Source organism: Mustela putorius, unplaced genomic scaffold, assembly GCF_011764305.1.
Source record: "Mustela putorius furo isolate JIRA1106 unplaced genomic scaffold, ASM1176430v1.1 tig00003863_pilon_pilon_pilon, whole genome shotgun sequence".
Taxonomy (NCBI): Eukaryota; Metazoa; Chordata; class Mammalia; order Carnivora; family Mustelidae; genus Mustela; species Mustela putorius.
The window spans coordinates 22038282-22054290 of record NW_025422015.1 but is presented as its reverse complement, the minus strand read 5'-3'; the positions used below and the strand labels follow the sequence as shown (position 1 = coordinate 22054290).

At 41.4% G+C, this 16009-nt stretch overlaps 2 protein-coding genes across 2 annotated transcripts in view; one reads left to right on the top strand and one right to left on the bottom strand.

Moving 5' to 3' along the window:
* The first annotated feature begins 3521 nt into the window (after positions 1–3521).
* ARG1 (arginase 1) lies at positions 3522–15901 on the top strand. The gene is made up of 8 exons (XM_004740205.3): positions 3522–3947; positions 7469–7541; positions 9912–10086; positions 12241–12400; positions 13677–13771; positions 14284–14388; positions 14593–14729; positions 14907–15901. Exons 1-8 carry the CDS (start codon positions 3891–3893, stop codon positions 15071–15073), a joined length of 969 nt encoding a protein of 322 aa, XP_004740262.1. The 5' UTR covers positions 3522–3890; the 3' UTR covers positions 15074–15901.
* Positions 6234–16009, bottom strand: part of MED23 (mediator complex subunit 23) — a 56118-nt gene continuing 46342 nt past the window's right edge. The window contains exon 30 of the mRNA XM_045066353.1: positions 6234–6632. Coding sequence (XP_044922288.1) covers positions 6528–6632 — 105 coding nt within the window. The 3' untranslated portion in view covers positions 6234–6527. The remainder of the gene's footprint in view (positions 6633–16009) is intronic.

Below are 16009 nucleotides of genomic sequence, written 5' to 3'. Positions count from 1 at the left end.
CCAAAGATATGTTGCAGTCCCAGTCTCTAGCACCCCAGAATGTGGCCCTATTTGGAAAGAGTGTCATTGCAGTTGTAATTTGTGAAGATGAGCTCATCCTGGAGTAGGATAGGCCCTGTGCTCTTATAAAAAGATGGGCGTATGAAAACACACTGACACAGGGAGAATGCCAGGTCAAGATGGAGGATTAGCGTGACGCATCTACAAAACAAGGAATAGCGAAGATTGCTGAAATACCACCGGAACCTAGGAAGAGGCAAGGAAGACCTCCCTTATTGGTTTCAGGAGGAGTATGATTCTGTGACACCTGGATGGCAGACTGCTAGTCTCCAGAATTCTGAGATAATGGATTTATGCTGTCTTAAGTCATCCAGTTTGTCATATTTTGTTATCATAGCCGTAAGAAACTAAGACGAGGGCCCATGTTCCAAATCTCATCCTCATGGCATTGTATCATAATCAAATAAGATGTGGTCCCATCCTCAAGGAAATATCAGATAGAATTTTTAAAAAGACAGAGAAAGAGATTGGTTAAGAGGTTTGTATTGTTAGGAAAAGGGCTTAAACAACATTACATATAGAGCATATACGATATATATGTATACTCTAAAATAAACAAAAAGAGTTGGGCTAGGAAAAGTGGGGCTCTGAGGGGATGATGTAGGTAAGAAGGCCCCTGTCTTCTTCCTTTAGAAGTCCTGATATGACAACTTCTGTGACTGAAAAGATGGTTTGTGTCTATAGCAAGAAGGAAGCAGGGATCACCAGACGTCAGGATGTTTTCCAAGAATAGTACCTGTCAGGGTTGATTCATTACTTTGACAGGGAAGTCAGACTAGTAAATGACAAAATGTAGCAGACAAAGGTTGGCAAGAATTCATAGACATACCTGGTAGTTTTCCCTATGGCACCCTTACAGACAATGGTCAAGTGAGTTGAGTGAACAGCTATGTATGGATGGATAATTAATGGAGCTATGCTCATCTGAGCTGAGGTTTCCAGGGGAATGCCAAGGAACTCTTACGTAAGTGCTGCCTTGTTCAACATTTTTATCAGTAGTTGGAAAAGCCAAGCATTACCCATTTTGTCTTTGATGAGCCAGACTGACTCTGTCTATGCCTAGATGTATGTGCTTGGTTCTGGACAGAGCCACATATTTAAGGAGGGCAGAGGGAGGTCAGAAGATGTTTTGAAGAGAGTGACCGGGTGGTAACCTGAAGGAGAATAATAGTCACATAACAGAAAAAAACCAAGTTAAGTATCTGGAATATTCCAGCTAACCAACAGAGGACCCAAGAAAGACATGGCAGTCAAAGATAGTATGTTTCACTTGGTTTGAAGGGTTGTGATCAATGGATCAATTAGGAAGACAATCTCAGCTTGATAGAAGAAGAGGAACTTTCAAGATGTTAGAATACAAAAACATGCTGAAATTTGAAGGAAAGCAAATCTCTGTGGATTAACCTGAAAATTTAGTAAAAATTCTGGCAGAATTCTTTTTTTAGGAACCTAATAACTTATTCTAAATATATAGAAGAATAGAGGCCTATAGGTAGCTGAATTGGTTTTGAAAAGGAAGAACAGGGGCGCCTGGGTGGCTCAGTGGGTTAAGCCTCTGCCTTCGGCTCAGGTCATGATCTCAGGGTCCTGGGATCGAGTCCCGCATTGGCCTCTCTGCTCAGCAGGGAGCCTGCTTCCTTCTCTCTCTCTCTCTGCCTGCCTCTCAGTGTACTTGTAATTTCTCTCTGTCAAATAAATAAATAAAATCTTTAAAAAAAAAAAAAGAAAAGGAAGAACAAAAATGTTATTCTTGGCCAAAGACTGGGAAGATACACCACACAGCCATGATAATAAAACAGTGTAGGCCTGGTGCCACCACAGGAAGTCAACCCATGCAACAGAAGAAAGAACCCAGTGACAGACTCATGCTTTTAGGGGAAGCTGACACGTGAAGGACACACAGCTCAGTGACGAACAAATGGACCATTCAGAGGTTACTGTGGAAACTGGAGGACTACATGGGAAAATAGAGTTGGAGGATTTACACGGTGTAAGAGTGGATGTAGAACGAAATATGAAAGAAACTGAAGCAAACAGAAAAAATGTAGAAATCCGTATTTGTGATTTGGGGGCAGGAGGGACTGAAATGAAACTGCCAGAACACAAAGCACAAGGGCGAAACAGTCCATTATCCACTTCAAAATGAAAGATTTTGAGTGATAACATATACAAAATTATGAGATTAAATACTGACAGATTGGAAAGTTATTTGCAACACGAACACCATAAGAAGTTGAAGCCTCACTATACAAAATACCACAAGTAAATATCTAGGATATACAGACAAATTCACAAGTGAAAATAAGAAGCCTCGTTAGAAAATGGTCCTATAAAACGGACTGGGGAGTCCTTGGTTTCCCCATTGTCTCTTTCAATAGGTATTTATTGAGTAGGAACACACAATATTGAGTGGGAACAGGGCTGTTAGCTCTTGGGAATGATACAGCAGACAAAATTCCTAGCCCTTATGACATTTAAATACTCCACAATATTCTCTCATCGATAGGAAAAAGGCATTAGATTCAACTCAAGGAATTCTCCCCTTAAATGCCAATGTTATCACTTTAAAGTTGGAGGAATTTTTAGGATGCATCTCTCTTAAATCCATAATTTTTCCTGATGATAAACAATATCCAGGGACCCACATATTGGACAGGTACAGAGACCTGACAATTCGCTCCTGTTTGGACTGTAAACCTAATGGTTAGATGGACCCAGAATGCCAGTGACTCACAGCTCTTCCCCTACCACCTGTTGGCATCAGGCAACTTCCCTTCCTTTCTTTACCAGTAAAAATGGAACTAATGGTTAGACCTGCTATAAATTGGTCTAAGACGTGTGCCTGGGTGGCTTGGTAGGTTAAGCATTTGCCTTCGGTTCAGGACCAAGCCCCACGTTGGGCTCCCCACTCCACGGGGAGTCTGTTTCTCCCTCTCCCTCTGCCTGCTGCTCCCCCTGCTTGTGCTCTCTCTCTCTCTCAAAGAAATAAATAAAAATGTCTTTAGAAAAAGTAAAATAAAATAGGTCTAAGGATTCAATGAGATCATATCAAAGAATAGCCTCTGGCACATGACAAAAACTTAACGTTGGCGATTTTTACCTCTGATTCTGATATTATGATCCCAAGAATTGTCATTTTCCCTGCACACTGTATTTCAAAATTCGTACGGTAACATCTTTGGGTTCTTAGTCAGGTCATTCATTTTTTTTTTTTTTTTCAGTAATAATGAGAAAAGGAAATCCTATGCTTTCCTAGATACTATACGCTGGTGATGTAGGAGGCGTGTCTCATGGATTAGCCATTAATCCCAGTGTGTGAGACCTGCTCTGGGCTGCAGGGTTGGAAGGGGTGTGAGAGACCGACTCACCAGGCCCAGCCCTATTCCACACAGGATTCAAAGGCCTCAAGGAGGTGGAGCCCTGCCCTGCAGTTCCACAGCTGGAACCATGACACTACGTATGTGGTTATGATTAGTTGATTGTGGTTAGAAAAGATTATCCTGCTTAGGAAATCGAGGCTGTGGTTAGGAAAGATTCTAGTCGTCCAGCTGACTTTGTAAAGTGGAAGTGAGCTGGTGACATGAATAAGCTCCCTTAATTAGAGATCTAAACTCAAAAGACTCGTGGTTATTCCAGGTATGAAGAATTTGCAAGACTTCGGCCTGACTGTGTTTCAGTGCAGGGGGTGGAGCCAGCCTTCCTAATTAGAATAAGGTAAACAGATTCAGCCCAGTTATAAATGGAAAAAAGATGTGCCCTCGGTCACTGAGGGCTGCAGAGAGTGGTGTCTGGCTGGAGAGCTCGGGGCAACGGAGAGAAGGGGCCAGAGCATGAGTTCCAAGTCAAAATTCGTAGGGGTCATTGGCGTGCCTTTCTCAAAGGGCCAGGTGAGTACCAAATGTGTTCTTGAATAACTGAAATTCATAACAAAGTCTCGGACTTCAGAATTAGTAAGGTAAGGTGTTAATGTTAATGTCTGCTAAGCTCTGTTCCCTCGGACAACTGGGCCTGAAATATATATATATATATATATTTTAAAGTCCTTTTACCATTTTGCAATGTTGGAGAATTAGGGTCACAAAATCACTTATTCTTGTGGCTCCTAATCTCAGCCGCAGCCAGTTGTATTTGAATTTGCTACATTTTTTTTTGATTCTTTGAGAGAACATATTTTTATTTGAATGGAAATGGACTGTGTCTGTATTATAGTTACTCATTGAAATTCCCATGTTCTCGTTGCTTTGGGTTTCATAGTGCCTATGCAGAAGCGAGAGGCTTTTAAGAAAACGCATTGGTTTAGTCATCTGTTAATGCCTGGAAACCTCTCATGGATTGGCAGCAATTTTCAGACTTCTTTTAGTCTGCATAACCTAAATGTGATTGCTTTATGCAACTTGGTGAATGATTCGTGTTATTTTGAGGGCTTTCACAATCCTATGAAAGTGTTAGTTCATGCAATAGGTAGAAAACTTTATGTATCTCTTTTTGAGAGAGGAAAAAAGAAAAAGGAAAGAAAAGAAAATCCAACTGGAAGTTGGCAACATTGAAGGGACTAATGCATTTATGAAATCCCCAGATTGCCAACACGTTCCAGCAGCCTTGAACTTTGCAGCCCTTTCTTCTGGGGAGTGCACTCATTCTGGAAAACATAGTGTGATTAGAGACCTCAGCCTTCAGCAGGTGTCTGTGCTTAAAGGGGGAAAACAAGGAACAAAAACAAAGCAAGTAAAACTCTGAGGGTTGATATTTTGTCATCGTGGTTGTTTCAAACGGGGTCGTCTCCGTCTTCCAGAATTCTCTTTGCCTATTTGGGCAGCAGTTCACTCCTCTTAGTTTTGAGCTCGTGCTTGGCACTCCGGTGTGTTATTGCAAAATAGATTGGGAGAGGTCAGAGGGTAGAGACCCAAACTGCATTTGGACTATCAGTAAACACTGCTGCACCTCTCCTGGTCATCCTTCAAAGCTCTCTTCCGGAACACAGGGACATTTTGCCGACATGGAAGTGTCTAGTGCTCAGATTAATCATAAAAACCACAATATACTCACCTCTTCTTGCAACAGGTTCTAAAGAAGGCAGAGTGAAAATAACTGATTGAAAGGAAGGAAAGGAGGAAGGAAAATAAAAATTTAAGAAGGAAGAAAGGGAGGCAGAAGGGAGGAAGTGGGGGAGGTAGGGAGGCAGGAAGGCGAGCACAGCCTGAATATACCCTGGCCCTTGGTCCTCACCAGAAGATTTTATGCTACGATAATAATGGCCCTTTGAAAGGATAGTATTTTGAAATACAGCCTGACACTATTTTCTATTCTTAGTATTTCTTTTCCTCTACAGCTCTTCCTCTATTAAAACTTGTTCCCGTGAGAAAGAAGCTTATTGTCTCCTGACAGGAAGGGCTCAGAGAGAGGTATTTCTATACTAAGCCGTAGCATGGGAGAAAATGGCGGCCAACGTGTTAGCATCTCTCCTCACCTAAAGGAGGCAGAGGTTTACAAATAGGCAAAGGAGAGGATTAAGGGCATATGGCTTAGAAGGTTGCGTCTGAGAAAAGATTCCACTCCTTGCAAGGCAGTGAGTGATGGGGGAGAGTTAATGGCCAGAAATGAGAGAAGTAGGATATTTATCGTACTGTTCACTAAGACTCAGAGAGGCTAAGACTTAGCAATTGGCTAAGTTAACTCACCTCGATTGTGTGATTCCAGACAGGATTCCGTGATCCTGAAGCTTATGCCCCTGACTGGCGTCGATGCCTGTCGAGCTGCCGCAGATTTGACACTTGTGTGGCCTGTTAGGGCTGGGGGCCCAGCTTTGAAGTCAGTAGAGCTAACAAAGCGATTTCCAAAGTGGGCAGATAAACCAAGCAACGAGGAAAGACTCATGATGAGCAGCAGTTTGAATCAAACGAATACAAAGAATAATGGGAAGTATTACTCCCGGAAATCTAACCACTGTGTTGGTGCAAATAGATTGTCAGAGGAAAGATCTGTAAAACTTGTTCCAAAGCTTGAAAAGAAGAGGGAACCAACCAGGGGGTCTTCTCAAGGTGACCAGTTTTTGAGCATCTGACAAGCACTATGACGCATAGCCCCCTTGGGCTGAAATCTAATCACCGAGGAAAGACAAAGTAGAGGAACACAAAGCCAATGGCAAAGTCTGAGCCAAGTGGCACTCTACTGAGGTTCAAAGAAGAGGCAATTACATCTGCTCTGGGAAGGAGGTGTCTGGGGGTGGTCACACTAGAAAGCATGCATGGGACAGAAGGGTGGTGGAAACTTGCCACCTGGAACAGGAATGGGACACCCACCATGTGCTTGGCCACGGAGGCAAGTCAGCTGTCATCAGAATTAGATAGACATAGCTGCTTTGTTTGGGGCCACGGCCCCAATCTTAGGGACAGACACACGTGTCTTTTGGCACCTCTTCTGTTGGGTAACCCAAAGTAGCTTCCTGTGTCTACAAGCCTTGCTGGAAGTCAGAATCCGAGAGCTACAGAAGAGAACTCTCTGTTTAGGCTTCTATTCTGCCAGGAAGCTGGAGAGGATGTGTGGCAAGGAGGAAGTGTGTTTGCTTCTCTGACCTGTGAAAACAGCAAGGGGAGAATTCTTGTCAGTCGTGCCGAAGCAGGTCAGAACCTGAAATACCGGGTTGGTCTTTGTGGATTCAGCTCCCAGGTGATGAATTTCTGTGGCCTCTTTTCTCCCCGGGAGCTCTCTGACTTATCGCCGTGTGGACACTCACGTAGAGCTCTCTAATGCAAGGCTCGATTGTTTTCTTAGGCTTTTACTCAAGTTTTTCTCTGGGTTTGCAAAGTAGCTCCACCACGCCATCCCTGTTCCTGAAAGCTTACTCATGTAGCAAGACTCAGCTGAAATGTCATCCACTCCCTGCAGCCTCTCCTGGCACCCTCTGTTTCTGTCCTGTTTCTGGGTCCTGTTTCTGTGGTTGCGACCTCTTGTACCGGCCCTGAAGCACATCTCCAAGGACTGTAATTGGGGTTAAATATACAAATTCCCCCATTAGCTCATGAGTTACTCAACAAGAGGCCTCTCTTTTCAGTTGATCGCCTCTCTGACTCTCAGAGTGCTTTAGCACAAGATACGCGTTCACCATGTTGATAGCGTGGTGTCTGTCACAGGAGAGGAGACACGGGTTCTGGAATCCAAGGATATGAGCCGAGGCTCTGCTGTTTGTTAGCTGCGTGCCTATCGGAAAGTGAGACGGCCTTTCCCATTCGAGATCCTCACAGCTGACCCGGGACTCATTCACTCTGCCTGACTTGGAGATGGGGTAAATCCCTGGCTCTGGAGGAACTCTGAAAACGATAGTTACTCTTCACCTGATTAAAGAATGAATAGAGTTTCCGTTGTGGGCATCTGATCATGTCTGAATTATTTTGTTTTTTTAATCATTCAGCCGCGAGGAGGGGTGGAAGAAGGCCCCACAGCGCTGAGAAAGGCCGGCCTGCTGGAGAAACTGAAAGAACAAGGTAATTTTTCCACTGGAAGATGACCAGCCCGCTTTCCTTCCCACAGAGGGGGTTGTATGTGGAATGGCATTTCTCACACAGAATGGCAGCACTCGTGGTAACTTGAAAGGTACAGCCTATTAAAAAAAAAAAAAAAAAAAAAAAAAGCAATGTATGGAGAAAATGCTCCATAAGTATTGTTGGATGAATGTTCTCACTCAGATATTTTGTCTTTCCAGCCAGGAGATATAAAAGAATAAAAAAGTATAAAAGAATGTGTGAGCTAGAACTGCAGTTGGGTGAGGGGTAGGGGCGTCAGGGGAATTGCAAAGGGAAAATAACGAGCAGCAGAAAGTACCGGGCTAGCAGGAGGACTCCTGTTTGTCAAAGGAAATAAAACAGTGATGGTGATGAGGAGGAGGAGGAAGAGGTATGTGTGTATGTGCATTTGCATACATGATACATACACAGAGTGTGAGCTTGCAGATAAAAAATCACATGGAGGGGCGCCTGGGTGGCTCCGTGGGTTAAGCCTCTGCTTTCAGCTCAGGTTATGACCCCAGGGTGCTGGGATCCAGCCCCACATCGGGCTTCCTGCCCAGCGGAGAGCCTGCTTCTCCCTCTCCCACTCTCCCTCCTTGGGTTCCTTTTCTCGCTGTGTCTCCCTCTGTCAAATACATAAATAAAATCTTTTTTAAAAAATCATATGGAGTTTAAAAGTATAGGCCAAAGCAGATACTGTCTTTATATATAAAATCCTGATGAAGTGTTGGCAAGAACACAAAGCCACTGGAACTATCACGTTTCTGGGGGGAAAGCTTAATGATACAGCCACTTTGGAAATCAGCTTGGCAGTTTCTTGAATAAACATCCAACTGCCTTCTGGCCCATCAGATCTACTCCTAGGTATTTCCCCAGGAGATATGAAAACACATCCACACCAGGACTTGTATCTGAATGCTTCTAGCAGCATTATTTATAATAGCCAAAAGAACGGAAACCACAAAATATCCACCGCCCGGTGAAGGGATAAATGATGGGAGGTACACCCATACTGTGGGCTAGGACTCAACCATAAAAAGGAAGGGGTCACGGACATGGGCAAGAACAGGGATGAACGTAAAAGACAACATGTTAAGTGAAAGAGAGCAGACACAAAAGACTACCTACAGTATGACTGCTTTTACGTGAAATTCTAGAAGAGGCGAAAGTCTAACAACGGAAAAGCTCATCAGCAGTTGCCTTGGGGTGGGCGCAGGGAATGAAGAGGGGCATGAGGGAATTTGAGGGGGGGTAAAGGAAGTGTTCTAAATCTTGATTATGGTGGTGGTGCCAAAACTGTAGATGTTCCTAAAACCCATTGAACTGCAGTTAAAATGGGTGAATTTTAGTAAATAAGAATTATAGGTCATGAAGCTGAGAAAAGGAGGGGGATGGAGAAGAGAAGGGTTGTGTAAATGGACTGGACTAGTCTCTCCGTCAACAAGCATCATCTGGTCAGATTTTACATCGGGTTCAATCTCTTAAGGGTGTTACTGAATCCTGGATATGCACAAATATATAGTAAATATATCAGATGATGAGCTTAGTTCAGAACACTGAACTGATCTCATGTCACAGTTCTACCGGAAACTCTGTGCTTTGAAGCCTAATGAAGGCCTTCTGGGAGGTGCACCCAGGTCCTTAGGAACCTTGGGTTACCTACAATTTCTCCTTATTAAAAAGGTATAGTAATTAGCCTTTATTTCTTGAGCTCAGTGAACTGTTAAGCTCGTTGCTATCATATGCTTACTGAATTCTAACAATACCACTCTGAGGCAGGTACAATCCATAGAGGAGGGACCCGAACTGCTTCAGCACAGGTAACAGATTGGATTGAAACCAAGGACTGTCAATCATAGTCAGAAAATTTAGAAAATAGTGGTATAACAGGTGTATTTCCTTCTGGGCATCTATATAATACATAATGCATAGTACATAATATATAATAGGTAATCTATATATTCTTTAAAAAAACTATTTGTTACAAATACAAAACATGCTTATTGGAGAAAGGTAGAAAGCACATAAGCAGAGAGGGCCACACGGAGATAAACACAGCGAGGCCACTTATTAAGCCCCAACTGGAAGATTATCATGGTCCTACTCTGGTGTCCAGCCTCCATGGATGGATCACAGAAGTATTTGCCGAGAATCTAGTGTACAGATGAGATGACGATATCAGGCAAAAACAGACACGGTTTCTACCTTTGCAAATTTTATGGTCCTTCTCGATGTTTTCTCTGCGTATCCTTATAAAAAGTACACTGTTTTGTAAATTTGGAATCATCTTACACAGACTTTGTAATCTTTTTTTATGTAGTAACGCGAAGCTTTTGGTTTTAACTACAGAGTGTGATGTGAAAGATTACGGGGACGTGCCCTTTTCTGATGTCCCTAGTGATCCTCCCTTTCAAATTGTGAAGAATCCGAGGTCTGTGGGAAAAGCGAATGAGCAGCTGGCTGGCGTGGTGGCGGACGTCAAGAAGAGTGGAAGGACTAGCCTGGTGCTGGGTGGAGACCACAGGTCTTGTTTCATGATCCTCTCTCTGAAGTCTGGCACAAATGGCGTAAGGGAGTATAACCAAAACCCCAAGAGAAGAGAAAATGAAAGGGAAAGCACGGATCCATACTTGATACCAAAATTTCTGCCTTTTCTTTTAATTGTTTCAGTTACTATTTTCTTTTTTTTCCCCCATTTAAAAAAGTATTTTTTTTTCAGTGCTCCAAGATTCATTGTGTATGCACCACACCCAGTGCTCCATGCAATATGTGCAATTACTATTTTCTTTTGGAAATAGAGAACTCTATTTGAAGTCTTGCATTATCTTTATTACAGCAGAAAGTATATGACATGAGTGGATTTCAGTAAAATCCTCAGCACAAATTTACATTCCTAAATGAATAAGCATGAGGAAGTTCTTAGCCAGGTTATTGTACTTGATTCCTGATAGCAGGAACAACTCATTTAAGTCAGTATTTTAAAGTATGTTTCCCGTTATAAAAGTAATCATTTCCAACTCTTTGAAACACACATACACACACACACACACACACACACACACACACACACACAAAATAGTAGTAATTATATTTCCTAACAAGCATTTCAAGTGAAATTGCAAATCGGGCATCTTTCCTTTGCCATACTGTTTCCCTTGTACCCCTCTTTGTTTAACATCCCTGTTATCTGATACTTTGTTCTTTTTTTTTTTTAAGATTTTAGTGATTTATTAGACAGAGATCACAAGTAGGCAGAGAGGAAGGCAGAGAGAGAGGGGGGAGCAGGCTCCCCGCTAAGCAGAGAGCCCGATGCAGGGCTCCATCTCAGAATCCTGGGATCATGACTTGAGCCAAAGGCAGAGGCTTTAACCCACTGAGTTACCCAGGCACCTCCCAATACTTTGTTCTTAACCTAAAGTACAGATTTCCTTATGTTACCTCATAATGTATATAAGCATAATTTTTATTATTGCATATATGAGTATTAAATCACTATACATATCCATATTGTCACGTACTCACGTAATTTTAAAATTTTCTTGATTATAAATAATGCGGCAAAGACCCTTTCTGCGTGTGAGCCTTTTTGATGTCTACTCTTGAGGTCCCCAAATACCTCCTCACGAGAGGGCTGACCTGATCAGCAAGTACAAATGTGACAATGGCTCTTGATGCCTGAGTCAATCACTTCAGCTCCCTGTTTTCCTCCACAGCCAAGCCATTTCCAGGGCTCCTGTGTGACAAAACTTTAATTGAGAAACTGGGGCTCAGTGGAAAAATTTGTACGTGGAAATGTTAAGAGTGGCAAATAGCCACAAGACAAGAAATCTGAAGGGGAAACAAGTATTACGCTGGATAAGCAATATCTAAGCTTCAAGGCAGGTTGCCTTCACCTTCAGCATCTATCTATAAGTTCACAATTCCCTGAATGACACCTGACCATCCGCAGGTGGGAGAACACAGGCGCCAGATGGCAAATCCTGATCTTTGAACTTTTATGTAAGATGTTATTCAGTGCTTCCATCCTGATAAATTTTCTGGAGCTTGGAGTGTTTGAGGTGAACTTTGAGAGTTCTGGACTTGGCTAAGAGCGGGTCGTTAAATGTGTGGCAGGAGAGTAGAAAGTTCAGGCAGAGCCTCTGAGGGTTGAACAGCAAGTGAGCACCTAGGAAATGCCGGCTGAACTGGATGCAAGGATTTCTGAGTGGTTCTCCCCAGTTGTACAGTAATTGGATTTTAGGAAAAATGGACTCCGTGGTAATTCACTTGAGAGAATGAAGTACTTACCAAGACACAGGAGCATAAAGGAAACGAGCCTGATTTAATCTTGAGAATTAAATAATGTCTCATGCTAAGGAATTTCTTGTGTGGCTAGTGTTTTTATATAGATTTAATTTCTGGTTAAAACAATACTTTTATTAGAAGGTGGTTTCCAAAAAAAATAAAATCACAAGTTTTTTAGTAAGACCATTAATGGAAACTTAACTTGTTAGTAAGTAAGCATAACCTATGCTTTTCTATTGTTATTATTATTTAATTGGCACCTGCAATTAAAAACCCATTAGAAGTACCAGCCATTTTGACTTAAAGGAAAACCAAGTGGGAGCTGAGTTAATAATATGTTGGTTGGAATAGTAGTGCAAACCTGACGTTCACACAAACTTTTTTTCCTCTCAAGTATGGCGGTCGGAAGCATCTCTGGCCATGCTCGGGTCCACCCAGATCTCTGTGTCATTTGGGTGGATGCTCACACTGATATCAACACTCCACTGACAACCACAAGTGGGAACTTGCATGGACAACCTGTGTCTTTCCTCCTGAAGGAACTAAAAGGAAAGGTAAGGGGCTGGTTGGTATTCTATTAGAAAGAAACCATCTTCTCTTCAGCAGAAGTTCAGGAGATAGAAGGGAAGGAAGAAACTGGTGCCATCTCATTTTGGTGTAGTCTCCAACTATTTTCTCAGCACCAATAAGCTAAGGGTTGATAGAGACATAAAGGAAGTGAGGGTCTGTGCTTCTACCTTACATGACAGTTTGCAAACTGACTTTACATATGTCTTCCCTTTTGATTCTTAAACTACCCTTTTTAGTACATGAGGCAGAGAGTAATCTTTTCTAAGCAAGTTAGCATACGTTCAGAGGTTAACTGACTTGCTCAAGATCACATGCCAAGCACATAGCAAGGGAAGGGCCAGAACTGGTCTATAAACTACCTCTTTCTACATGTGCCATACGGCCTCTCCTGTTTCCCAAGCTTCCCCTCCACATCATGGGAACTTTTTCAAAAATGGGAGTTTTAAAATGTGGATTACAATGGTTTATTATTTTACATCTTTACTGTATAAAGTTCATATCTACATCATAAGAAGAACTAACTCCTTGCTCCATTCTAAAAAGATGTGAGATGACATTCCAGATTAAGATTTAACGTTGTGGTTCATATTCACTAATATTCTGTAGCATATGGATAAAATGATATTAAATCACTATCCATATCCATATTTTACCATTTTTATCTACAGCTGTAGAATCTTGGTTTTTATTATGATACCTGGAGATTCAAACCCCCTTGTTAAGGGCTCAGAAGTAACACTTTCTGAACTGATGACCAAGTGCTAGGTTTATAAACTTCCAAAGTGTGTAGTTAGCACACGGGAATAGCCACCCTTGGCTCCAGGACATTTGGAGAGTAACAGAAGGGCTGCTTGAAAATCTCCCTCACTCTAAACCGTCCTTGGGAATAAGTCCTCACTGAGAAGAGGAATAAAAAAGGAAGCCAAAAGAGTCATGAGAGCACACTGATCTCTTTATAGCAGAGTTTTGGGGAAGCAGGGTGCTCTCCCATTCCCAGGGTACAGAGCCAGGTAAATGCTGACAAATGATTCAGGTCAGGTCAGGGCTACAGGGGGAAGGTGAGGAAGGCCAAAGTCATCTAGAGTAGCATAAGGAGAGGCAGGCATTCTCTTCTGAATTTTCTATGGTGTTTTAATGGTTTCTTCGAAACTTGTAATCTAAATATAAGATATATGCAATCCAGTAAAGGCCCTTAACTTTCAATGTAAGATTTGCTCAAGAATCATATATTCTAATCAAATGAAAACATTGTAATTTTAGATCCCCGATGTACCAGGATTCTCCTGGGTGACTCCCTGCATATCTGCCAAAGATATTGTGTATATTGGCCTAAGAGACGTGGACCCTGGCGAACAGTAAGTTTATTCCTTGGAGTGAATTACCTTCATTTTCTCTCTGTTGCATGCTAGGCAACCTGGCCAAGCCTATGAGAAAAAAATTATTTTAAGCACCAAGTATATATATCAATACCTATATACCCATATAAATATTTGTCTATAAATCAGGTGATTTTTATACTAATTGCCTTGCTGTTAAAACACATTGATATAGGGACACCAGGGTGGCTCAGTTGGTTAAGCATCTGCCTGCCGCTCAGGTCATGATCCTGAGATCCTGGGATCAAGACCCACATCAGGCTTCCAGCTCAGTGGGAAGCCTGCTTCTCTCTCTGCCTGATGCTCCCCCTACTTGTACTTGTGCTGACAAATAAATAAATAAAATATTTTAAAAATATACTGATATATACATATAGTTCATAGGACTTATTTTATGTATCTTACCACAATCATCTTTTCTTTAAAAAGAAACAAGAGAACATAGACTCTTTATTAATTGCAGGATTATCTAATTATCTCCTCTTTCCTAGCTACATTTTGAAAACTCTGGGTATTAAATATTTTTCAATGACTGAAGTAGATAAACTGGGAATTGGCAAGGTGATGGAAGAAACACTCAGCTATCTACTAGGAAGGTATGATGCTTGTGTGTATGTAACGTAAATATTATTAAAAGGACTTACTACTGATGTTAATGTAAATTATTAATAAAGCCTTCATGTAAAATTACGGAACGTCACTGGATTGTTACTTTTTATAAAGCAAGGCAAGAACTATATTTATGTGCTATGTATTAAACCACCAACTTTAAACTGAATTTCTTTCCCACCTCTTAAAAGAATAAAAAGGCCAATTCATCTGAGCTTTGATGTTGATGGACTGGACCCATCTTTCACACCAGCTACGGGCACACCAGTTGTCGGGGGTCTGTCTTACAGAGAAGGTCTCTACATTACAGAAGAAATTTACAAAACAGGTATATATTTATACCTTCTGATCTGAAAATCAAGCCCCCATTGGATGCTTCCAGAATGCCTATCACATGATGTAATCACCACCTGTTTACACTCCTGGAGTGTACAGAGTACTGAGTGGACAGAGTTAAAAATGTCAATTATTTAACAAATTATATTATTTTCCATTGTTGTTGCAGGGCTACTCTCAGGATTAGATATTATGGAAGTGAACCCATCCCTGGGGAAGACACCTGAAGAAGTAACTCGAACAGTGAACACAGCAATAGCAATAACCTTGGCTTGCTTTGGAGTTGCGCGGGAGGGTAATCATAAGCCTGTTGACTACCTTAACCCACCTAAGTAAATGTGGAAACACCATGTAAAAATCTCACAGCTAATGTCATAATTAGCCAATCTAATAATTTACTTAAGCTTACAGTTATCCTCCCCCAAATTTGGTCTTTCTGAAAAATGTTCTGCCTTGGTAAATACTGGTATAATTAATATGAACTATCAATTCCCTCTTGGTGTGAACTCAAGATTTGGAAATTGTAAGTTTTGTATAATTAAAGACACACACAGAGGCGGACTCCTGATATCAGGAGATAGAACTATCCCACCTGAAAAGGGACCATAATCCCATGTTGTTCAAAAGATGTGATTTTTATAACAAAATCTTTATATTAAGGTTCTATTATGTTTATATGTTTCTAAACACACGGATTTACTAAGGATTTAAAAAGCCCTTAGTGAAATCATCATCCCCAAAACACTGTAAAACTGGTGAGACAAAACTCTGCCTCCTGGTTTCTTCATCTCTAAAACAGGTTAACAGTAAGGCCTTGTGAATCTTTAAGTTCATTAATGTTAGATGACCATGATTTACTTTTTTCTAAACCTCAGACATGATATTGGCTTACATTTGAAGCAAGCCTGCTATACAGGTAGCCTTTTTGGAGGTAGAAAAGAAATCAAACTCCTATTTGTGTCTGAGACCTTCTAATTCAGACAGGAATTTCACCTAAAATTATCTTTGGCTTTCAAACACTTCCCTCTCCGCCCCTTCACTCATTGCAATTAGTGTCTCATTGGCTGCAATCTTTAAACAACCCCAAAACTCATCTCAGCTCTGGAATATAGTAAGGGAAATGGAATAAAATGAATAAAGAGTAAACTACAGTTGACCCTTGAACATGGATTTGAACTGTATCTGCATGGGTCCACTTACACACGGACTTTTTTTTTTTTTTTAATACAGCACAGCAATGTAAATGTATTTTCTCTTATGATTTTCATAACA

Coding starts and splice junctions, on each gene's coding strand:
- ARG1 (XM_004740205.3), top strand. CDS start 3,891: ATGAGTTCCAAGTCAAAATTCGTAGGGGTCATTGGCGTGCCTTTCTCA. Junction 13,772..14,283: donor GACGTGGACCCTGGCGAACA/GTAAGTTTATTC, acceptor CCTCTTTCCTAG/CTACATTTTGAAAACTCTGG. Junction 14,730..14,906: donor AGAAGAAATTTACAAAACAG/GTATATATTTAT, acceptor TTGTTGTTGCAG/GGCTACTCTCAGGATTAGAT.